Source organism: Anser brachyrhynchus (assembly GCF_964034855.1).
Source record: "Anser brachyrhynchus genome assembly, chromosome: 4".
NCBI lineage: Eukaryota > Metazoa > Chordata > Aves > Anseriformes > Anatidae > Anser > Anser brachyrhynchus.
The window spans coordinates 34344544-34370202 of record NC_137698.1 but is presented as its reverse complement, the minus strand read 5'-3'; the positions used below and the strand labels follow the sequence as shown (position 1 = coordinate 34370202).

The following is a 25659-nucleotide window of genomic DNA, read 5'->3' as shown; positions in this document are numbered from 1 at the left end:
TAGCCAGGGCAAAGACAGGAAAGATCACGCAAGAATTAAGCTATTATCACCTCCATCCTTGTGTGAAACACTGCTTGGCTTTGAATTGTACATCTTTTTGTTTACAGTCACCTTAATTAACTAGGCAGGGTAAAACATGCTTCTGTACCAAACGCTTGACAAGTACTTGATAAAAAGAGATTTGAAACTATTTAATTGGATAAATGAAAGAACAAAAATGTGTCATGGATAAATCCTTATAAGAAAGAAAGTTCTCTAACATTGAAGTTTCTGTAGTTTTTATCATCGCAGACAGAAACTAACAAAGAAAAAGCAGAGACGCTGGATGATTAATTCGATACCAGCTTGCACCACAAATATGAAACCATACCATGATTCTGAATACTTAAAACATAAGCTCATTACATATGTTATTGATGTTTTTATATTTTTAATATATATATATATATGTACAGCTATTCACTAGTTTCTTTCAAGATCAGAAAACATTTGGCTTTCTAGAACACACGTTGTTTTCATTAGATTACACAGAAACAATATGCAGCCTGGAAACTTAAAAATCATCAGTACCTTCTGTTAGTTTGACTATTAGAAACTTTCCATAAAGCATTGTTCATTACTATAGAAATGAGTTTTTGCACAGCTTTTCACTTTTCATAATGACACATTTTAACAAAAGGACTTCCTCTGTTATCTGATTTTGTTATCTTGACCACATGCTTGGGAAAAGAGAGTGTGAACAGATGTACTGTGCCAGTCTAACTCAGTAGTATTTAATTCCAATTTTCAATGTCTGTACATGGATGTAAAGGACTACATCAGTTAAAGGCCAATAGTTTTTTTTCCCAACCTGTAATAAACCTGATAATAAAATATTTACATTTTTACCAACTTTACAAATATTCTTCATGTCTTTGCCAATCACAGTCCTTCTGTTTGTGGGGTCTTTTCCTATATTGAAAAATAAACCAAACCCTCAAACTCCTAAATACGAGTAATAATGAAACTAACTTTTTTCTTGAAACATTCACCTTGCATACATAGATTGACACTAAAACGAAAGTTGCTGACTCACTTGTGTAACTCCATTAATAATGGAACTTTTTGGACACCTGAGAGAATTTAAAAGATTAATGAATATACTTTTTTGCCCTTGGGGGGGGGGGGGGGAAGGGTGTAGAGTGGTAGGTATTTACTTGTGGTTTCACACAAGCAAGATGTGAAAATGTAAGACTAGTCATGAGAGGCCAGACTGAAGGACCACTGAGTATGGTAATAGTCACCTGGAATAGTGACAAGGACTGGAAGACTAACACAGGGCAAATACAATCTTTCCATGCATAGATTCTGTCAGCTTCTTACTATTAAACTAGTTATGAACTAATCCATGCTTCTGATTTTTAAAATCTTTAAATATGGTTTCCACATTGCAGTTCCATCTGCAAAGCAACTTGGCTATTTTAGAACCGCTTCCTAATAGTTCCAATGGATGATTGAGAAAACCAGTAAATATTAATTCCTTACTCAGTCTTCTGAATGTCCTTCTGGATATTATAGATCTACATCACATTCTTCCTCATTGGTCTCTTTTTGCAAGATAAAGTCAATTTAGATTCATTCCCTCTGGTGGTCTTCCTTTTTGCCCAACCATTTTGGTTTTCATATTTTTTCTAATTCTACTGTAATCCCTTCCAACATTTTATGTACTCAGCACATGTATAGAAACTGCAGAATTGTCCCACATCTTTTGTTCGTATGATTTCATACAAAAATTAAAACAACTGTATTATTTGTTGAAGTCCTTGCTTTCACGCAAACATGTTGAAAATTAGTTTCAGAAATTCGTCTGTTAGAATTTACCAGTTCTATGGGGTAGAGAAAGTGATCTTTATGATGAGCAATACTTTACTCCTTCTGCCATGCTTTTGATTTCATTAAAATTGATGAAAGAGCTTATGGTGAATATCTACATGAATTCATCACACAGCATTTACAGTGGTTTGGTTTTGTGTTCTAAAAAAACCTTTAAAGATCAAATCTGCTATATCAGAATTTGTATTAAATCAGTTATAAAATTCTGCATGTAATTAAAATACTTTAAAAAAAAAAATTCCTCTACCGCATAGAAAACACAATTTCTAAGGAAACTTCACTAAAAAGATATTTTTTACAAACAAGTAATGTCAACAGATTGTCAGTTTAACACTGGTAATTTATTTTCATGTTTGCCACCAAGCATACTAAATCTATGCAAGATACTTTGTCTCTTAAATGTAATGAAATATTATTTTATTCTTTTATTTTTGTTTAGAAAATAATAGACTGATGTGCTTAGAAGCAGAGTTATATGATCTGCAAAGGTGTCTAGTATCAGCAAGATAGATTCCCTAACCATATTAAAACATTTATAAAATACCAGATTTTCAAACTAAATTATTTGACAATCATATTAAGCAATATTAAGCCTATATATAACCTGTCAAACAGAATAATAAATATGCATATTAGAAGTCTAGGTTCTTATTCATACTGCCACACACTATTTCCTCTGTAAGAGTACTTAAATGGCATTCAAAAATGCACACCAACATATTATATTATATTCAAAATTTCATTTTTTCATCACATTTCAATATAATCATTTTCATGGTTGCACGAAAGTACAATTTCTACGTACCTGTAGGTCTCCCTCCATTTGCTATATGTGTGTTACTTCTTGTTTAACTAAAAAATTCCCTCATCATTGCCTGAAATACTCTCATTTTTAAAGAAAATAATTCAGCAAGTTTCAATTAAATTTCTAAATTGAATGAATGATAATGAAGAAATTATTTTTTTTCAATGTCTAATCATCCTGTTAAAGTTCTAAGAAATATTTTAAATATTTCTTAATATAAGAAAATTATTAAAATGTTCAGCGACTTACAAGGTACCAAAAAGAATTATACAAATCCAGGTGTTCGTTCAGTATGTTAATGAAATATCTATATATAATGAAATATATTACAATTTCAATTAGTACTTTATTCGTTATCAGTCAAGAAGTAGATTAAGTCAACCATTTATTGCATAAAAAGCACATCTTCAATACACTTTAGATCCTGTTAGTCAATACATGAATTATATGTAGATAGAATTATTTCACTTTTTACTGATGTTATATATAAAATATGCAATGGTATTTGATGGCCATATTTATACGCTATGTAAAACATGTAGTTCAGGTTAATTTGACCAAGAAAGAGGGAAAAAAAACCAAGTTGTATATATTACTGTATCCCTTTTCTCCAATTTCTTTAAATTACTGAGGAGAAAAAAAAAAAAAAAAAGTTTATACTGAATCATAAAAAGGTCTGGATGAAACCTTGAGAGGTCACTTTGTCCATCTCAGGCAGATAAAGTTAGATATTCTTGAAAGATGTTTCTCTGACTTGTTTTTAAAATCCTTAGTCTTGGGTTTTCTACGAATTTCTAGTTTTCATCTACCCAAACCACTAGAAGGTCTTTCTAACATCTGGTCTGCTTTTACTGCAGCTGGAGCCCACTTCCTGTCCTATTCAGACTGAATATAAGTTGCAGTTGCCCTTTTTTACATGTATCAATGTGCAAGAACGGCTTTTACCTCATGGACAAAGAGATCCATCCCCACCAGCACTTTCTGACCATTTTTCCCCTCCTGCACTAAGCCCACTGCCCACGAGCCAGCACTGTGTCTGGCAGGGCAGCCCACTGGAACAAGAAGTGTACAGCAGAAATGAAGTGCCACTGCGCCTGCCAGCCAAAATCCCCACCAGGGTAAAAGCATCAGACCTGGCACTGCAAAGCACTTTACACTTCTCCCCTTGTTCCTCTTTTCTCCGGAGTAACCAACCTAAAACTTTTATCTTTGTATCACTGGTCCCATTTTCTTGACCTCTGGTCATTCTCCTCTTGACTTCAGCAAATTTGTCCGTATCTTACTTGAAGTTTATTTCAACAACTCCAGAAAAAGACTGCAACAGATATTCAAAGTATTTGTTTTGTTTCCAGTACAATTATGGCTGGGTATAAAAGAAGTAGACCACAGTTATCAGATGGAACTTTCTGATCTGTAAACCCAGATGTCCACATTTTTAACTACTGCTATATCCGCAGACTACCATGCACAGACTTGACTGAATGCAGATTTTTATTTTTTTTTTAATTAGAGAAGTATTTTCCTGTTATGCATCTTGGCACAATTTTACAGGAAAGCAAATCTTTCACGAAAACCAAGGATGTACATCATAAGTTAAAGGTTTTGCTACACCAGACATACAGTTTATTGTTAAAAATCTGAATCACTATATATCTACTTCTGAATTTTGCTAGTAATTGCTCTTGGACATCATTTACCTTGCTACTAATATGACATGAAATCTATCTTATGCTAAAGTAATGTTGCCAGTTTGGCAGCAACTTTACTCCTCGTAACTTCTGAAAGCCCATCTATTAGATGGGGAAGTATAAAACAATGCAAAGCATATGTAAAAAGCTTATCAGGTTACAGGGTGTCTTAGTCATGCATATGTTTGGCAGCCTGTTTCAATAAATATGAGTTGCCAACATGACGTTGCTTCACTTTGGAGAAAAACCTCTGAGACTGTCTCAATGTCCCATGACTTTCCTATGAGCAAAGTAGAGAAACCAAGATGAGATTAGGTTACAACAATGTGGGAGTACCAGGGCTGAAAATCCATATTCCAAGAGCAGTTATCAATAGCTCACTGTCAAACTGGGAAGACATGGTAATGGGGTCTGCCTTGCTTCTAATACCAGTCAATAATCCCATTAACGATCTGGCGTAGAAGGTGCAGTAATAAAATTCCAGATGACACTATGAAGGCAACAACCTATTTGGAGGACAGGATGAGAATTTCAACCTATCCTGACAAAATCTTCATATTGCATGGAAAGAAAACAGCAAATACTACGCTTAGAAGAGAAAATACATGCAAAGTGCAACAAAGATAACAAGTATATTATAGTAATTATAATGACAAATCAATTTAACGTAATGGGTTAGCTACCAAACCAGAAGTAACAACTGCTTCTGAACGAATATGTACAAATCTACTCATTAATCAAAGAAAAACAGTAACAGAAAAAACAGGCAGACAGGCTTAACTTCAGTATTCCAGAACTTAACACAAGCCCCATACTAAGCTGTTTTGCAATCAAACACTGCCAGGCTATCTGCGTTTGCATTTTATACAACATTAACAAAACTAACCAGGATTGTTTACACTAACAACATAAATCAAGAAAAAACTAAATGAATTAAGGATGCCTGTCCATTACCTAAAAGGTACTAAGTGATACTTTCACAGAATTAAAATACATTTAATATCCTTCAGTGCAGAAGATTAAAGTTAAATTTAAAATTTAACTTTTAAGGTAACACATGGTTAATATTGTAAAGGCATCAGTGCTAAGTTAATTAGTAATTAACAATGACAGACTAGTAGTGAGACACTAGAGAACTTCCAAAGAACATTTAATTTGCATTGCCTAAATAAATGGATAGTAGGAAATTAAATTTTATGCAACATATCACCTCTTGAAATCAAAATTTGAATGGTTCAATGAAAGGTTATACTACAGTGCAGCATTAGTTTCTTGCTTTGATCATTAATCCAAGGCTTTCACAGGATATTGACAAAGATTGGATGTGACCACACATGTGCTCTGGCTTTCTCTGTGGAAGTGTGATACCAGCCAACAAGAGTTGCTTCCAAAGCCAGCTCATGTTAGTCCTCCTTGTAGTATGTGATGCCTCCAACTAAGATTAACAATAATCTTAAAACAGAAAGCATCAGGAACTTACATTCATTCTCATCACACAAAAAGGAACGAGAAATAATTTCTTGTAAGGTATCAACTCACTGGTTCTAAATATTCAAGATTTTTTCAGCTGAAACAGGAATAAAGCCATGTTTTTCCTTTGTGCCACTCCTCCCCCCTGTACAATAGCATGTACTTTGGCCTGCCACTTTCAAGGTCTAAATGTGGCTTTACAAATCCTTTGCATTTCTACAAATCAATGCATTAAACTGCTAGGCTTTCATCAGTTGTAGAAGTATCAACAGGAACCTAGAAAGCTTATGGTAAAAGAAAAATAAAATTATTTAGTCATTTTTTAAACCTTTTTTCCAATAAGCCAATTACATTCAGTTATCATTGGACTATAAGTGATATAGAGAAGATATAGTTATAAAGACATTTAATGATCGTATTGTAATACATGATAATGTCTCAAATAAGAGACCAAGCAAATATCTTTCATTAAAAAAAAAAAAACCTATGAAAAAAGTAGACTCCCTCAAGTGCCTCATTTTGTTAAAAATAACATGAGATAAAATCTTAATTTTGCATGCAATTACATAGCCTTCACAGGCACGAGCTGTGCTCACAGAATACATTCTTCCACACACAGCGCTAAAAGGAAAATTGCACATTGTTTTGGACAAAATCTTGGACCAAAGTTAGACAGTAGAAGAAAAAGCTGATTTTAGAAAAGAGTGGGAAAAGAATGAATAAACTAGATGTCAAAGGCTTTTGAATAATCATTAATATATTAATGTTTGCAGACTGCAAGTACTTCCAGTAGGCCACACTAGTTCTTGCCAGTAAGCAGCATATTGCAAGTTTTGGCTACAACTGAAAGAACGTAAGGCTATTTAAAAAAATCATAATTTTGCCAGCATGTTTGTAGTATACTACCATGCACAATGGTTAAAAGGTTAAAATGTAATTTCTGTTTTTTAATCTGGTGAAAAGGAGTGGACACAAACTAAACAGCTTTTCTATACACAATTTCTTTATTCATGTACAACGTAGAAGTGTTTGGCATTCCACTGATGACAGCAGTCGACGCAGGCTTCCTTTCCCTTCCTTTAATTTTAGAGAGACCATCCCTTTGACTCTACTGCTGCAGAAAGAAACTTTCTTGTCAAGAATTATAAGGAAATCATTTCAGAGCTCAACCTTGAATCAGAAAACAGCATTTGCTTCACTACAATATTGTACACTAAGCTGGCAGCAAATGCTGTACTCTCAGACCTTTCAGGACAGACCATGAGAAAGTACTGTCATAAAATGATTACAGAGAATGATACTCCAAGATTACAGGGAATAAGTCTAAAACTTATTGAAGTCATGTTTCATAATATATGTTGGCTGTAAAGTAAGTGGGAAAGGAACTCTAAAGAAAAAGTAAACAAACATTTGAAACCTTTCACTTCCTCTACCAGAGACCAAAAACAAAGGGATCCATGTTCATTTAACTCCCTCCCTGTCTCCCTCCTGCCTTCTTCCCAAGTATATGCATGGGTACATGTATATACACAGTGCAAGACAAGCAAAGACTTTTCACTAAACAAGCATTCTAGCAGGCTACAGATCTTCTTCTATGGAAGTTACTGCTCTGATTGCACATATTCTTGACAGAAGAAAACAGCAGTGCAAAACATACAGTAGTAGTAAGCTAATACATTGCAATTCTGCATGTAGAAAACTTGCAAAGCTATATGGGACACTTCAGCCATGCATTTCACAAACACTTGCCAGGTGGATCAGAACGAGTATCAAGAAAATTGTTTTTCACAGCTGAAGTATTGGCAGTACAAATATTTCCAACAAAGATGATTCCATGCATCTTCAGACCTTTTCTTTCCTAACTCATTCAACTTGTCCTATTGCATCCCCACTTCCTGGCTGCTCATCCAGTCTCATGAACAGGCTCCTCTAGTCAATGTAAATTTTCACTCATACTTTTCACGGTAGTATAATGTAATTCTTGGCAATTCCCAAACTCAGTAAGCTAAAAGAGACTTCAAGGGGCCATCTGTAACAGTACAGATGCCTCTTAAGGCTGTACAAACTTGCACATACATCATTTCCAAAAGATATCTAAGCATTTCTGAAAAGCTCTCCCTAATTTCTAGGGAAGCATTCATCTATCTATTAGTTCTGCTGGAAAGGTTGCTTTACATCTCATCTAAATCTCCTGGATATATAAGTCCATTTTGAACCAAGTTCCCTTCCTGAGGAGTGAAAGCGGAGTGGGAGTTGCTGGTCTCTTCTCCCTAGTAACCGATGACAGGAAGCACGGGAATGGCACAAAGCTGCACTAAGGGAGGTTCAGACTGGACATTAGGAAAAAATTTCTCCACTGTGAGCATTGTCAAACACTGGAATGGGCTTTCTAGAGAGGTGGTTGACACCCCATGCCTGTCAAGAGTTCAAATAGCATTTGGATAACGCCCTCAATAATACGCTTTAACTTTTGGTTAGCCCTGATGTGGTCAGGCAGTTGGACAAGATGAAGACTTTGAAAGCCCCTTCCAACTGAACTATTCTATTCTATTCTATTCTATTCTATTCTATTCTATTCTATTCTATTCTATTCTATTCTATTCTATTCTATTCTATTCTATTCTATTCTATTCTATTCTATTCTATTCTATTCTATTCTATTCTATTCTATTCTATTCTATTCTATTCTATTCAGCATGGACAGCAGAGATTTTTCCCTTCTTTCTTTCCACAGTCACTATGTTGTAGAATACTCTTAAGTTCCTCCTCAATCTTCTTTTCTTACTAAGAAAAACAAGCAGAGCTAGTCAATCTTTCATTGCACTTTATTTTCAAGACCTTACTTTGTCATCATTGTTCTAGTCTGGATTCTCTCCAACTAGGCCCCGACTATGGATGTAATATTTCAGCTAAGACTAGGATTATCTGCTGCTGCTTCTCTGCTTGTGATATCTGTTACCTTTTCTCATGAGGAATTGTGATTGCTTTGACATAATTTCTTCTTGATAGATATGTGCTTCATTTGCTTATCTCCTTGTTACCTTCCTGGTACTAAACACAGCCAGATTATTTGCTTAAATATTTTTCACTGACCTGTACTTAAACTCACTTCATAATTTCTTGGCTTTCTGTTTCTTTTTTAAAAACTGAATACTTCATTTATCCACCACTGCTACCTTTTTTCTTCTCCTTTTCTCAAAGAAACCATATTTACATCTGAACTTTTGTCTGCTGGCTTTGTATGTACAAGATAGAGAAGCTCTTAATGACCAGTCCATTTCAAAATATCTCATGTGGTTTTATTTTCTAAACTACTGTTTCTCATTTTGATACAGACATAGCATCTTTTTACCTGTGGTATTAATTCTGCTAGGCACTACCACAGTTGATTTTTTTTTTTGGTGGGGAGTAACAGATGGAAGAAAGACATTCGTTTTTCAATACGATCAGCTGACAATTATCTCATTTCACTAAGCAGCAGATAAACCCTTTCCTTAATTGTCTTCTCACTACTCACTACTCACTACTACATTACTCACTACTTCTCACTACTATAACTATAGAATGATGTCATGTTACTTAGGTCCCTTGCTAGTTGCATGCCATTCTTCAGTCAGCCTGTGATTTCCTTCATGCTATACCTTGCCATCCTGTGTAAACAGAACTTAAAAAAAAAAAAAAAAGATACCATTCTTTTTTCATGGGATTTGAGGTCACTAAAGCTTTCCCACCACTGTCAGCATGCTTTTCTTCTTCGTTCTCCTCCCCAGCTCAAAATATTCCTCAGATCCCAGAATCTATTTGTTTACCTCATTCTTTAACTTCAATAGTTACCCTATCTAAACTACCGCCCTTGGAATTTCCATGTGCTCCTGTCTTAGCTTCTTGACCCACCTAATTCTAGGTCTCCTTCCACACAATGACTAATTACCAGATTAATTTATCTTCTATTCCCAACTACTTCTTATTCGTTCACAAGTTCCCAGGCCCAGTGCCCCTATTAGGATAGCTTCAATATGATGCTAAATCCGATGTTTCATCTTAGTATCTTCAGTCACTGGCTTTTTGTAGCCTTTTGTTTCTCTACTCAAGATAAAATCTCTCTGGAAACAACTATGTGTCATTTCTCTTTCATCTTTTCCAAAATGATAGGATCGCTCCCAATCTTCTCCCTTCTATTTTGTAATAAGTTGTGGTCCTACAATCATAGCTACAATAAATGGAGATGCAGTATAAACTGTAACAGATTACAGGAAAGTTTTTACCTTGATATCAGAAGTGTCACGCTGACTGTTGCGCCATGCTCTTGAAATAGATGAAAAGGTTCTATCTGCATGATCAAACTTTCCACCTTGCAGATTTAGGAACAGTGTTGTAAAGGGTTCCTAAAATATTTTTTTAAATAGTTAAAAATAGCAATGTACTTCTGTAGAAATTTCAGGACATTTATTATTCTTTTTTGGTTAGGTTATTAATGACGCTATTCTTCCGGCAGACACATGATTAATTGCAAAAGGTTCATTCTATTATCCAAGAATGAGAAATAGAAAATGATGTTTATTTGTTCAATAAATATATTTAATTCCCAATTCCTACTCCTCACACATATAAAGTAAAGTAAAGATAAAATAAAGCAAATACAAATGAAATAAATATTTACAGGCTAGAGCTACAATCAACTGTGACACAAATTGCTTTCAAAAACATGAAAAAGCTCAATATTTTTACCTTAGATTTTTTTAAAAGGAGCATGTAACATATACATTTTATTTTGCTCAAGGTTATCTATTAATACAAAAGATAATATTCAATATCAATAGCTTTATAATTGCTATTGTTTAATACGTAATTTATTATTTAGAAAAGAAAAATGTTTGAGAGATTTAAAAGCCCCTCTAAGTTAAAGAACACTTAAGCACATATTAGTGGATAATTGCTTGAAATTAGCTAAGTGCTATAAATTACTTCAAGGATTTATGTATGCTTGTACCATTTGAACAAGCTTTAATTAATGATGTACTGCTAATGCTTTCCCAAAGAAATTACTTTCTAGGAGATAAATCGCCTTTCAATTTTATGGAAAAATGCATTGTTTAACCAATATATTATCAATATACAGCATCTCAAAAGTTATGTCCATGTAAAATGCAAAAGAATTTTTAAAAAATTATTTACATCAGAAAACAACTCATTTAATCTCAGCAGGAGGTAAAAATCAAATACATTCATTACGAAACAAAAAAGTACAATATATCCAACCTTAATGATTCTACGATTCTATGGCCCAGTCAGAAAATATGTAAGGAAGGAAAGTTGACCGTGTTTAAAGTAGTTTAAGAATGTATACTAAACATTATTTTTTAAGCAGGAAAAACTTTGCTGATTTGAAAAGTCTGTACCATAAAATTAAAACCTTCTGGTCAACTTTGGAATACATTTGTCCCTGAAAAACAAAATCAGGTACTGATTACAATTATTCAAAAATTTCAGTATTCTCCTATGCCATTGGGTTTTAGTTTAACTCGTTCCTAGCTATTTTTTTGCTTTTATTATCACTTAATGGAAAAAAAAATTAAAAGATGTACTTACAATTCTTAATAACCACGTGAGTGCAAAACTTGCAGTTGAATAATGTGTGCCATAGTGAAACTTTGGAACCTGATCATCTTCCCATGATTCGTATCTCTCAGCAAAGAATGCTGCTCTCTTTGGGTTCAAAGCTCCAATAGGCTACAAGGTTTATAAAAATAAACACATAAGTAAATAAAGATAACAGCACATCATATTCCTCATACTCTTTTTTGTAACCAGGATTATCAGCATGCATGGAAAATACTGGGTGTGGTGTTTTGCAAATGCAGATGCTGGATTCTGTTAGCTGTATAATCTGTGTATTTCAAACCAGGATCCCAAGCACACACATGCTGCTGGTTGGGGAAAAAAAAAAAAAAAGTCTCTTTTACATCCATAAAGGCATAATTTCTATTTACTACTGATTCAACTCAATCACTAAAACCCATTTTACAGTGGAATGACTTGGACAGAGTTGTTAACTTGTGTGCTTGTTTGTGTGTGTGTTGTGGGGGGGGAGGCAAACACACACACTATTAAGCAAATGTTAAGCACAACAACCAGAAACATCTTTGGATATTTTAGGAGGAAAAAGTAAAGAGTGTTAGGGTGGAAGAATAATAACAGTGCACACCGAACTTTGATATTACTGTTGATTGTATGCTTTCTATTTACTACCTCAAGACAAGTTCTATTTAATGAATAAAACCCAACACTTCACAGTAGGCAAATAAAGTAGCTGAACATCTACATAAAAACAGGAATATAAAAGAAACAAATAACATATGTATGATCTAAAAAGTATATCACACTTTCATCAACATAAGTAAGTACTGAACAAAGACTAACAAATACATAAATGAACACGGAATTATTAAATGCAAATCTTAAATGCAAGAAATATAATGTTTTGGTATCCATAGTCATGCATTTCCTCAGCAGATTTTGACATAAAGAATTTGGAAGAATGAGTATACTTCACACTCATCACTGGGAAACCCAACAGTGAATTTAGCTGTTCCACATGTATAAGGCTGTGAGAGTTCTACAATATCTTCACATATATGTGCAAAACATATACACAATACCATTTTGTATACATAGAGAGCACACTCTTTGTATATCATTAATGTATATTAGGCCCATCTGAACAGAAAATAAAAGCACTCACGTATAACTTAAGAATAAATATGCAAAATTATTTTCTTATTTCTGTCTTGCAAGAATAAATATACTTCAGAATACAAGGTAAGGAGAAACTTTAAAAGAAAAGTATATGAAGAAAAGTAGCAATCAATAACCTGGTTATTAATTCAAGCACAGTTCAAGTGAAAAACTATGTCTGCTATTGGGATTATTATTATTCAAATATCTGCTTCTTTGCAGCTTACATGAAATTTGGCATACAAGCTTCAAAGTAGTTTCTCTTCTAGGATAGATTAGATCTATGAATGACCTAAGATCTTATCTTACATTTTTTACTTAGACCGGCTTTCACATTGCAGTAGGATGAAGAAAACATCTTACGTTAATTACTATTTTTGCAGTTCACTAATTTGAAATATAGCCCTCTAAAAGAAGTGGTTCCTGTATAAAAGGATTTTTATCTGATTTAGCAAATTTATTCCAGGGAAGAATGAAACTGACTCCAAGAAGTCTTTTTGTTGCAAGAACCATTTTGGAATCTCCATCTGTACTGATTTTCCCTAAAGACTCAGCTATGCTTGAGGGAAAAAAAGAAGAAAGAAGGTCATTGGTAGACAAATTATATGAATTAAAAATAGAAACAGTGTTGTGCTCTATGGTTCTGTAACATTTTATGCATTCTCTTTATCTGCCCCTATTTTTATTACTCTCCAAATGAGTATAGCCCAAATCAATAGTTATAGAATTACACTCCTTGAATATAAAGCTAAACCCAATTAGAATTGATTTCATTCTCTTTTCAAAAAAAAAAAAAGTATCATGCAGAGATCCATATAGCCAGAATCCACAGTATTGATTTTAGCTGTTATTGTTACAGTTGGTTTCTGAAGCCTGCAACAGGACAACTATCAAGACATGTCACATTTATTTGCAAGCAAATAAAAAAAGTCCCCAAATGAAAGAAAGCTTAGGGAGAAAAAAAGAACCATGGAGCTGTGCACTGACAATGATACACTATCAGCTTACTCAGAGAAGTTACAGTGGGAATACACACATTGAATTATACATTACACGAATGCACTGATTTATTGTGGTAATAACATCCACCTCATTAAAAGATTCTGCTTTGCTGCAGTTGGAGGGCTACATATTGTTTACTGCTATAAATTAATGGCAGCACACAGAAGACTGTAGGACCCTTCTAACAATAGATCTGTAATGACAGTGCTGTATATCACAGCTTCCCCAGCAGCTTCATAATAAAATGGAGACAATGTATTGGGCTAATACATTCTACCAGGCAGGCCCATATTTTTCTGACAACTGCTTTTAAGGATGAGGTGATTGTAGTGTGTTATGCTGCACTGTAAACAGTTAACTATGCTTCAGCTACAGAATAAAACACATATGAGGAATATTCAAATACCCTGGGACTTTTCATTTAGAAAAAGATTTGATTGAAATTTTGTAATTATTTCTTATTTCCAAATTAACAGGGAATCCTGATTACATACTGGATTCCCTCCCCTGGGGGCAACGGGAAGGGAGAAGAGTAAATCCAAACTAAGCTATGCTAGATGTAACTGTGAGACCAGAAATTTGCTCAACATGGTTTCCCTTCGCCTCAGACCGCTAAGGAAAGACAAGCTAAAAGCCTTCATGTCCAGAAATTCCAGATTGTATTTTCTTTGCAGCACCCCTTTTCGGAGATCAAAAATAGGCATTTGTTCACCAATTAAAAAGACTTATTTAGACAGGGAAAATAAAATAGAGAAAAATTCCAATAAGCAAAAACAATGGATGACATTACAGAAGTCAAGACGCAAAAATGAAGTCACTTATGGCTGCTATCAAACTGTATTGAAAAAAAAAAAGACTAATGCGTATCGTTCTCAAGTCAGAGTTCATTTGAGAAATGGCTCAATCTGGAGGAAAAACTGGGGTATGAGAGTTTTTGTTTTCTCTTTTCCAAAGGCGTGATTGCCTTGGTTTTGATCTGAAGTGGCTGTTACAGCAACTAGTGTTACAAACATGACAATTATAAGCCATATATAAAACATACTCATTTGCTATTAATTTTTAAGTGTTCTCAAATCTAGCAGCGGCTTAAAATAAGTAACCTCACATTTTAACCAGGTGCTAAATATAGTAAGCCTCAGACTTTGGACCAAGCTTTTTTACTCTCTTTGAGACAGAACAAAGAAGAATGATTTGTTGAAAAACAACTGAGAAAACACATTGACTCTTACCATTTACTGATGTTAAATATGTCCAGAAACTATGGTGTATGGTTATATTTGTTGGTTCTTAATCTTATTTGGTGCCAACCTTACCGGAACAGTAGCACATCTTGCCTCTGTTTTCAGAAGAGGCCTTGTTGCAGCATCAAACCACCCTAACAGAGGTGCTTCTCTAAATAGGGCAGAATCTCTCCTGGACTCTCACATATGTTCAATTATACATACACTTCTAAAAGAGGAAAATGTTCATTTTGGAAAATTGCTAATGGCCAAATACAAGCAGATCAAAGGCTTATAAGAAAAGAATTACGATATCTTTATTTATAGTTACATATTTCAGAAGACAAAGAGCTTTTATTTCCTATTTAATAAGTTTTCATTTTTAAATAGTGTTACTCCAAATAAACAGACATACCCGGTTCATACATGCTGCCTTTTGTTACTAAGGCTTCTCTTATTAGAAAAAGCATTGACATTTTTACTGTCTCCTATCCATATAATACTAGGCAGAGTTTTTGACTTACTAATACTCAAAATCCATGAAAGACTAGAGTGAAAAATATGGCAATAAATTGCATTTAATTACTTCAAACAATAAGTAGTCAAGGTACGTTAGTTTCATCTTCATTGCTACTTCTGTTGGTGAAGACAGCAATCTTAACAATTACTACCAGAAATCAGGAAGTCTGTGCAAGTGCCTGTGACTTCTGAAAAGTAGTCAGATCCAGAAACTAAGTCTACATTGGCCAAGCAGGAAGATTTAAAAATTAATGAAAATATCATTTTTTAAAATTTATATTTAAAATGAAAACAAAAAATCACTTCTTAGCCAATTATTTTTCATATTTTACCTCTTTTTCATTAATTACTCATATGTTAAAATAGCTTTTTATCTTATGGCACAAAACTATGAACTGGTATCTCTTTCTCAGATACATTTTAGAAGTTAATTCATTAGAATTTATTTCCACAGTAAGACCTGAAAAATATTCTAGCCTTCCTCACAATAGTCACAAGTTATGAAAGCGCTGTCACAGTACCAAACTTAGTGTTGCACACTCTCTGTCTTCCCAATTTTTGTTATTTGTACTTTCAAACATGCTCAATGATTTCTGTCCATTTTCTTCTATGACATCTTATTACATATTCTACTTAACACTCCCCCTCTACTCCTCCTTTTTTTGTTCCTTTTATTTCTAACTTTCTATTAGTTCTTCTACTGAGAAGTTAGGATCAGTGGCTCTTCTTTCGCTGGTTATCTCACGACACGCATTTGTATCTCTCATTGCATACATCTCCTATGCGTGTTTTAGTTCTCAATACTGATGAGCTTAGAATCGGCCCAGCAAACTGAGCCAATCTTCCACACAACCCGCTCACACTTCTACTTCAGAGATTTTTTTAATGATTGTTCCAGCTTTATCTTCTCGTGTTAATTTTTTATTTGTATAATAGAATATGACATTAATCAGACAACAGACACATAAATGACAGAAATCACAGTCAAATCATCAGAATTGTATCTATCACTAAACACTAGATGGTTATCCACAAAAGAAGAGAGCTACCTTTGCACTGCAGAAAGTTTTCTGGGCTTGCTGATGCCCAAGATACTAGATACTAAAACTGGCCTTTGAGATTAAGCAGTATGGAAACAGTACTAAGAAAACACGTGATGTCTCCCTGTAAGAATACATATAATGACACCGACTTTGACAAATCAATGAGCTACTAGGCATGGGTCCAGCACCCATGGAAGAAAAAATAAAAAAAAAAAGAAAGAAAAAGAAAAAAAAAAAGACCATGAAAAAATATAAAAGGGGAGGAAAAGGGGAAACAAATGTTTTTTCTTTATGATTTCTTATACTGTTTTTTCAATCCAGATCAAACCAGGTATTTGGATTCCTGTGAATGCAATTGTCTGTATGGTTAAATTATATTTTGTAGCATCCTTGCCAAGTATGTTGTTTTTTTTTTTCATTTATTTTATTTTCAAGATGAATATCTGGTTTTCATTAATGATATTTTTCATATATTCATTGGGCTTTAAGCACAGAGGGACTATTAGGTCATCTCATCTAGTCTTGTGTTTGTATGACAAGCCATTAAATTCCTTTCCATTACATGATTTTGAGCCCAACTGTTTATACTTGATTATAACATTAGCTGTATTTGGCCAACCTGCTTTCCAAAAAGGCATCTGATTCTTGAGTACATGGACAATCTACTATTTTTTCTTGGAAGCTTTTTCTTTTGGCAATTGACATCCTCTTTCTTAACAATATGTGCTTCAGTTTGGCTATGAATTTACTAGTGTGTTTACAAAAGAAATCTTACGCCTCTCACTGACATATCGAAGTCTCTACTTTCCCAATATTTTCTGTATATTAAAGTACTTATGGATTGCAATTAAACTTTTAATAAACAAAGGAAACTGAGCTCTTCAAATCTTTCATTTTAAGGCATTTCTTCCAGCCTTAAGATTTCTTTGTGCCCTGCCCACTTTATCAGCATATTTTAATATACAGATATCTGAAATGTATTCAGTGTTCTAGTGTTAGTCTTCTCATTGTCATAAATATGTCGAGTGCTGTACACTCTATTGCAATCTAACCATCACTGCATTTTTAGCGAACTGCTTGCTTAGTTACTGCTGGTATTACCAGCACATAATTAACTCCCAGAAGTAGCCAGTATCTGTAATATTGTCAGTGGGCCTTCCTGATCATCTGAGTAAAACTTCTTTTTCCCAGAGATATAAAGACAAGATGCAAGGGTTTAATTACACCCCAACTTTATTAACTTACATCAGCTGGGAAATATCTGGAAACAAACTCATTTAATGTAGATCACTAGTCTTCCCTCTGTCATTTCTGTGTTTGAGAAAAGCCACAAAATGCCATGTCCCCCTCTGAAGCTATTCTCACTCATTGCTACCACCCTTGCTCTCAAACGACTGAGTACAGCTTTCTTAAAAATGATATCCTGCAACACTCTCATCTTTAGGGGATGCCTTACCTTCAGCCCATATCTAATTCAAATTCATTAAAGAACGGTATCCAAAAGAAAACTATGAACACAATCATCTGCTGAACTGTTTGAACTCCCTGCACTGATCTATTAAACAGGTCCTTGAGTTGCTCTGGGAAAGATTTAAAAGCATGAAAAAAAATTAATCTATCAAGGACTCGATGATCTCTTGAGGTCCCTTCCAACCCCTACAATTCTGTGATTCTGTGAAGGAGAAAAACAATCTTTATCAATCCAGCCCCAAATGCACTGGTTTCATGGCAGATGCCCAAATCCTACAACAAAGATCATGTTAAGAGGGGGGAACTATGAATTTGGATATCAAAGCTTTGCTGAAGTAATACGGATGGAACTTGACAGAACTTCTGTATTCTGCCACAGTGAGCACATAGAAAATATATAATCCTTTGCTCCATTTCTAAATTAATGTACTTTCTTATACCTTAGTATAAGAAAATCATATTGTAAATCACATTTTAGTCACTCATTACACTCAGTTTTTGAGAACTTCAACAAAAGCAGCTACTTGAATTTCACGTGGTTTCTTAGTGAAGTAAGAAATCCTATGGTTAAACACTTTTTGTATGTGCAATATTGAAATTGTGCAATAGTTACTAATGTTAGTGACTGTACTCTAATGATTTTGACATCAAGAACATGAAATCAGAAAAATTCATATAACTATGTTGCCTTCTTTTCCAGCCACTAAGGGCAACATAACATCTCTGGTGACCTTGTCGAGGGGCTGACTTCTGGATATCTATTTGTGTTCCATCTAGTTAAGGTTCTCAGCAAGTCATTATGCTCGTACTTATAATTCCAATCCCTTATTCTGAATACAGGTATCTCAAATAATTATGAAACTTGAAAATTTGTAGGAAGAAAGTAATCAAGGAAGATGATAATATAAAGCATGTTCTGAAGAATACTTCCTATTATCATTAATGTAGCCTGAAGTTACATCATTTACTAGTATAGACAAGAGCTGCAAGCAAGCAAGACTTCATATAACAGATTAAAAAGAAAAAAAAAAAAGCCAGAATTACCCTAGTTACAAAACAAAGAAAATTATACCTTCCCACATAATTAAGTTGTTAGATTCATTGCCTCAGGGAGCAATGCAGAACAAAAAAAAATAGGTTAAAAACAGCAAAGACAATTAGACCACCAGTCCATCAGTGGCCATTAAACATGACTGCGTCAATTATTTTTCCAGTTCATAAAGTCTTTAAACTTCTGGTTGCCAGACCTGGGAAGTTATCTGAAGGGAAAGATGATGCTTTATATGCCCTCTTTTCTCCTTTCAGTAGGCTCCTGCTGCTGGCTATTCATAAAGGCAAGATATAGAGCAGGATAAGCTTTTGGACTGGCTCTTCTCTTACAACTTCATATGAAGTGACTCAGCATCTACCTAGATATACAAGTTGGGGCACATGATTGCAATAAAAGCCAGTCAAGGGCACTCCAGAACAATAAACTTTAAGTTATTTTGACATGCAAATGAATTCTTCACTCAGATATATCTTTTTATTTACACTACTGAAGAAACACAGACAAATGCCCACCAGCCACCTCATTTAATACTTGTACACACAGCTCAGGGTGCAGACAACTATTTCCCAGCAGCTCCTTTATCTAAGTGACAAGTGTAACCAGCAGACTGTGATCAGCATTTTTATCATATGTAGGGTCCTGGGGCATTTCCTGATACACTGTATATGGGATGAAATGCCATAATACTCTTATCTCAATATTTTCTAAAATAAATTTAATACAATCTATACATACTAAAACCACTGAGCTTTTTAAAGTAAATATGCCTTTTTAAATAGTTGTCTGTCCTTACAAGCTTTCTTTGAAAAGACTCTATCTCAAGAAATATACCAGATCTCATTGTGCTATCAGACTTTTTTTCTAAAATAAATTTTCTATTTTGGGGAAACTGAGAATTCAGAAAAGGGCTTGATTAAAAGCAAGAAAGAGTTGTGTGCAAATTAAATAAGCATTTGTGGGCATATCCATGTACTCTTTAAAATACCAGCACTGAATTATATTGTATTTATGGTTAATTATTAAGATTTTTTTTAAGATCTCACACATACTTTGAGACAAGAATAGTCAGTAGCAAAACCTGATCTAGAGGCGGCTAACAACTACAATGTCTGAGCAGGTCTATACGAACACTAGCAATGATGCAAAGCACAGAAGCTTCCCAAAGTCCAAAGTTGAAAAATGGATCATAAGTTAACCTTAAGCATAAAGAATGAAGAAAAACTATGTTTAGCAGTGGCTAAATTCACAACAGGATACACCTCAGGTCACCTAACATCTTGGAAGAATTTTAATTTAAAGGAAATATCTCCACGGCTTCCTTTTTTTTTTTTGTGCCTTCATACTGCTAACAGGAGAATCAAATGCTATGATAATCAGCTGTAGCAGATTTCAAAACAATTCTGTGTATACAAACAATGCACTGGTGAACTGCAAACTAATTAAGCACACACATACTTTTCCATAATGTTTAATCAGTTGTTCAGCACATCCGAATGTGTCATATGCTGCAAATTTGAGACATTACTACACTTTAATACTACTGGGAAGGTTAACTGAAGGGAATGGTTATGCTATGTAGGCTCCCAAAAGGTTAGGCAGAAAGGAAGTTGCATGTCCCTGGGAATCATGATGAGAAACCAAGCTGCTTGCCTGAGGTGAAGAGACATCGTAGTTGCATTACTCACAAAACAACCCTGCTGCCAAAAGCAACCATTTGTATATGCTGTCCATAATCTGTCAAGTGCAAGAAATCCCTGCATCACCATTCATTTATTAAAAACAAAAAACAGAGAGACAAACAAAATCATCTTATGGATTTCCAGAAACAGAATTTAGCAAGAAGCCACATACACTTGAATCATGGCAGCAGGCAGCAGATAGTGAAAACACTCTCTCTGCCTTTTCTTCACAGGAGGAAGGAGAGTGGTGGGGAGGGGAGAAGAGCAGAAAGGAAGACGGTCTCACTTTTTGATAGTCTTTTTTAAGAATGGCTGTGAGGATTTTCACATTCAAGGCTTTTTGCAAATGCAAATTTGGTGCTAATTAACACCAAAGGAGGACATGTAAGAAACAACACTATAACAAAAGGAAAGGTTAGCTGGAATGAAGAGCAGGACAATCATTTCCAATGTCTCATTACCTTCCACTAGCATTTCCTTTTTCATTATCCTTCTCAGTACATTATAATTTGGTTTAGTCTTGCTATTTGAATGTTTTTATAAACTAAAAGGTGCCTTTAAACCTTAGTGCTATTGGAATCACACAGAAAAACACAGTTTAAACTAGATATAAATTACGCTGTAACTTGAAGTCATAAAACAATGTCAGATCAATGAAGGCTTAAACCTTAAAATAATAAACTGAGTATATAAACTTGCAAAATTACTACAAGCTAAAGCATGATAACAGTTGTATAGACAAGACGTTTCCCCAACAGACTGACAAATTGTTTATGGGAGCTTAACAAACCCAGAAACCATATACCAAGATGGCAAAAACATCTAACTTCAACAAAGTGATCATGCTTAACCATAATCTGGAAAAGCAGCAGCAATTTGTTACTGGTCTGGCACATAAAAAACATATGTATGTCTGTACTGGGTAAGATCAAAAACCTTGTGAAAGTGAGCCTTTTATCTGTGATGGGGATCAATCACAAACTGAGAAAAATTTAAAAAATGGGAGAACCATACAGTGACACATTCCCTGACACCCAGTGATCCAGACTTCCAACAACATGATGTTTCTTCACATATTTATGTCTCTGAATGGATTTTTGTTAAAGCTATTTTTTCAGGAACAATTCACATAAACTTTTAGCATCCACAAAAACCTGAAGACAGGAGTTCCAAAACTTAGCAGCACATTGTGTGAAGAGCCCGTTACCTTCTGTTTGTTTTGAACCTGTTGTCTCCTAACTTCATTTGCTTTCTACTAGTTCTTAAAGCAGCATAAAGATATATCAAAGAATTGTCTCCTTCTTTATTTCCCCCATATCACCCATGTTATGACCCAAGATGTGTGTGAAATCACTTTATTTTGATTGCTCGTATATTTTAAAGCCAGACATGTGTCCTATGATTTCTTGTGATCATTTAAAGAGTTATGAACCAACCACAGTTTATTTCCAATTAGAAACCTATGTATGTCTAAGGCATCTGAACACGGGTGGGATGGATTATAACATCAGATACAAACTAAGAATAACATTTTGAATGCTCATTGTTAATTTTGAGTTACTATTTTTCTCTTCTTGGAGTATTTGTGTATTACAAACAACAGTATTCTTTGATGCAGAGGAAGATGATGACTATTATCCTCACTACCAATAAATAAATAAAAAGATTGCTTTTCTTAGTTCTTTTCAAGCAAGCATTTCTAGAAATCACTATATGCAAACAGGGAAGAAAAAGTAAGAATAGTAGTGAGATGCACTCATATCATCCAGTTGCTTGTTCTGTAGAGGAGACTATTTGACACAGAGAACAACCAACTAATGGCAAGGAAAAAAAAAGGGGCGGGGGGGGCAGACAGGGACAAAGTTATAAAAAGATGGTTATGCCAATGTAATACAGCACTGGAAATTCCCAAAATATTTAACAAATTCTATCTAGACTAAGAGTACGACAACCATCTCAGACATGTATTTGGGTGAGATTTCAGTTTCAGTAGATCTTTGTAAGAGTTATGGAGGAAGAATTAGCAAAACGTGCATGGAAATTATGTGCTGATTCTGAAGAAGGTCCAGAGACAGATGCTGCACGAGGCTCAAACTAACATATCAGCACAAAAATTCTATCATCGAAAATCCTAACACCATTCAGAGAGAAAGTAAAACAAGTATGCCATTGGTTATCATGCAGAGATTGATACTATAATCCAAACAGCTTGAATTGTTTCACACACAATGAACAGTTTAGTATCTCTAAGGCTCATGAGTAAGCCAGGTTTGTCAATCAGTACCTATTTCACTTAACATATTTTCCTCGAGGTGCATTGCTGCTTTTCGGCTGAATTGCTCTCCTTTGTGTGGAGCAAACCCTGTCCGTGGTGCTGAAGCACCGAGTCATTGCTCCTGCAGGTGCCTGACCATGGTGCTGCAAAACCAACCTTGGCACCCACAGCACAGCCACTGTAGCAGCAGGACCATTTGTAGCTCTGTCTCCTAACTTCGGCACATGTGCCCAAGGACAAGATGCAACAGATTGACTCAGCTGTCAGAAAAGATAATTGACCAATTTTGCCATTCATAAAAATCCCTGGAGGAAGCTGTCTGAGGGTTACTGGTGTTGCAGTCTCACAAAATCAATTGTCGCCCCACTCAGAAGTAGCAAAAATTTATGTTATTAATCATAAATATGTTTAACTTATATTGTTTCTCTCAACTGTTCCTTATTCTGTTTAGTGTTTTGGAAAGGATGGAGTGTCCCTCTCCTCAAAAAAAGAGCTGTGTTTCACAGAAAGCATGACAACTTGATACCAGATGCTTATGAGGATCCGATAATTATGTTTCGTATTAAAAATATTTAAATCCATAATAGATTAACAAACAAATCATGAAAAACTTGTCTCATTTTCAGATATCACTGCTTCAGGCTCACTGTAGTGTGGGGCCAACCTTCATATCTCTACCACTGTTTCTTGAGGTGACCCAAAATTGTAGGAAATATACTGGACTTTTTCTTAACTGCCAGGGACTCTGATACAAAGGTTGAAATATTTTATTTCCTGTACTGTCCTTTTTTAAGCAGGGATTCACATGAACTGCCTGAGAGGAATAATATTTATACCTTCTTTCAGAATGTATCCTGTCTGGGTTTGGAATGCTTTTTAATTAAGTGCTATCTTTTGTCACAGGTGACAAATTTACTGCCTGAAATAAAAGAGACAAGGCAACCAGGGCAGAAGCTGAGCCCAGCAGTGTCAAGTGTCACAGGTTTCACTACCCAAATTTCAGATGCAATTGCCTATCAAAATAAGTCATCGCCACTGCACCAATTATTGTTAGTTCTTACATTCTTCTTCTCACCTTCTTACAGTGCCTGATTTTGGAACACACTTTATGCTTAGAAGGACACTGGTGAGTTTTATCTGGTATTTACCTACATTGACTCCTGTGTTGGAGCATGAGATGAATAAAATGTCATTTTATTTTTCCTTCATGAAAAGCATTTATTCACAGAATGCCTCTACTACTTTTAATGCCTCTCTAGACAAAAGCATTTTAAAAAATTTGCAAAATTACAACGGTTACAGATCAAAACACCTGCTACATTCTATCTCCTTGCTAAAGGTAACAAGAGATAGTAAGCAAATTTCCTGCCCTTCCCACTCTACCTCCTCACATAGGAAAATATTAGCGTGAGTTATATGAACGGTGAATTTGTGCACCTGAGATGCACACCCTACAACAGAATTCAAGTTGACATGCTGAAGAGCACTTAACAATGAAGTTTACATTAGAATAACAAAACTAACCTTATTTGTTATAGGAAATATATGTGTATATATATATATATATATATAGTATATGTATATATTACCTCTCTTCTGTCTTTGATACCAGTGGCTCTCACATACCAATTAAACACCTCACTTCAATGAAGGTGAGAGTTATTTGTTGCTTTTGTACACTTGGCTGGAACTGAAGTCATTGCTTATATAACAGTCACTATAAAATTGATGATGATTTAGCAAATATTACAAGAAAATGACAAAAATGAGAATAAAAATATTATGTACACATGTAGCTACGGTGAAGACAAAAGAAGATTTAAGAAGGTTATAATTTAAGGTTATAATATAATTCTAGCAGTGTCATTTTATGATCTTGCAAAAATTTTATGTCTTACGAAAGATAAATTATCAACAGCATAGAGCAAGATCTCATAAAAAACTTTTCTGAGTGTAAAATCATGTTTTGATAACTCAGTGTTTTCCATGTATTTTTACCTCATTTTTTCCCTTAACCAAGTCCAGAAACACATCACAATTTATTGCTTCCGCTGAACAAAGAAAAGGAAAAAAATGTGTTTTTGAATAACATAATACAGAAAATGGGACACATTCTGGTGGGAAACTGTGTCTGTTGTATAAATAAAATATATGTAGCTATAAATATAATATGTAATACTCATTCCAAACCATAGTCACCTCTTAAGAAATAAAAACCCAACTCAAAGCTGGGTAACAGACTGGCAGTGCACTCCTGGCATTTGTCAGGAACATTTGTCAGACTGACAGTAATATTAACCACAATCCATTTCAGTTGCTTTGGTTTATCATTGTGTGACTGATGTTTAAAACAATGCCATAAGAAGCTGCTTAAATAAAGTGTTGGTTTAACCTATACACTACAGTTCTTTAAATCTGTACTAACTGTGGACTTCTAGCTGATATATTAACAAAACTGTTACTCATATTTGTCATTCTACATATGTAACTTTAACTTGCAACTTCTAAAAAAAACCTTCACTTTTGATTTTCTTAGGAACCCCAAAAAAGTAAAAATATTGACCTGACATCTTTTCTTCAAGACCAAAATATCTATGCAAGTCCCACACTAGGACTGTTAAAACCATGTAAAATGTTAAGTGAAATATATTTAAATATTTTTAAAACCTTTAACAGTCCAAAAGCATAGGCATCCTACAATACATATCTAGCCGTTGTTTTGAAGTTTTACCCCAAAGACAAGGTACAGGAATGCAAATATCACAACACACATTATATTCAAACATATTCACAGTTGAACATTAGCAAGGTACTGCTGGTTTGTATTTTT

At 34.5% G+C, this 25659-nt stretch overlaps 1 protein-coding gene across 3 annotated transcripts in view; it reads right to left on the bottom strand.

The window, feature by feature from the left end:
* The window catches only part of LRBA (LPS responsive beige-like anchor protein), a 400077-nt gene that overhangs the window by 99748 nt on the left and 274670 nt on the right, over positions 1-25659 (bottom strand). For all 3 annotated transcript variants that reach the window (XM_080589383.1, XM_080589381.1, XM_080589382.1), the window contains 2 exons: positions 11425-11565; positions 10101-10220 (listed from right to left, as the gene is read on the bottom strand). In XM_080589383.1, the coding sequence (XP_080445509.1) occupies positions 10101-10220; positions 11425-11565 (261 nt within the window). The remainder of the gene's footprint in view (positions 1-10100; positions 10221-11424; positions 11566-25659) is intronic.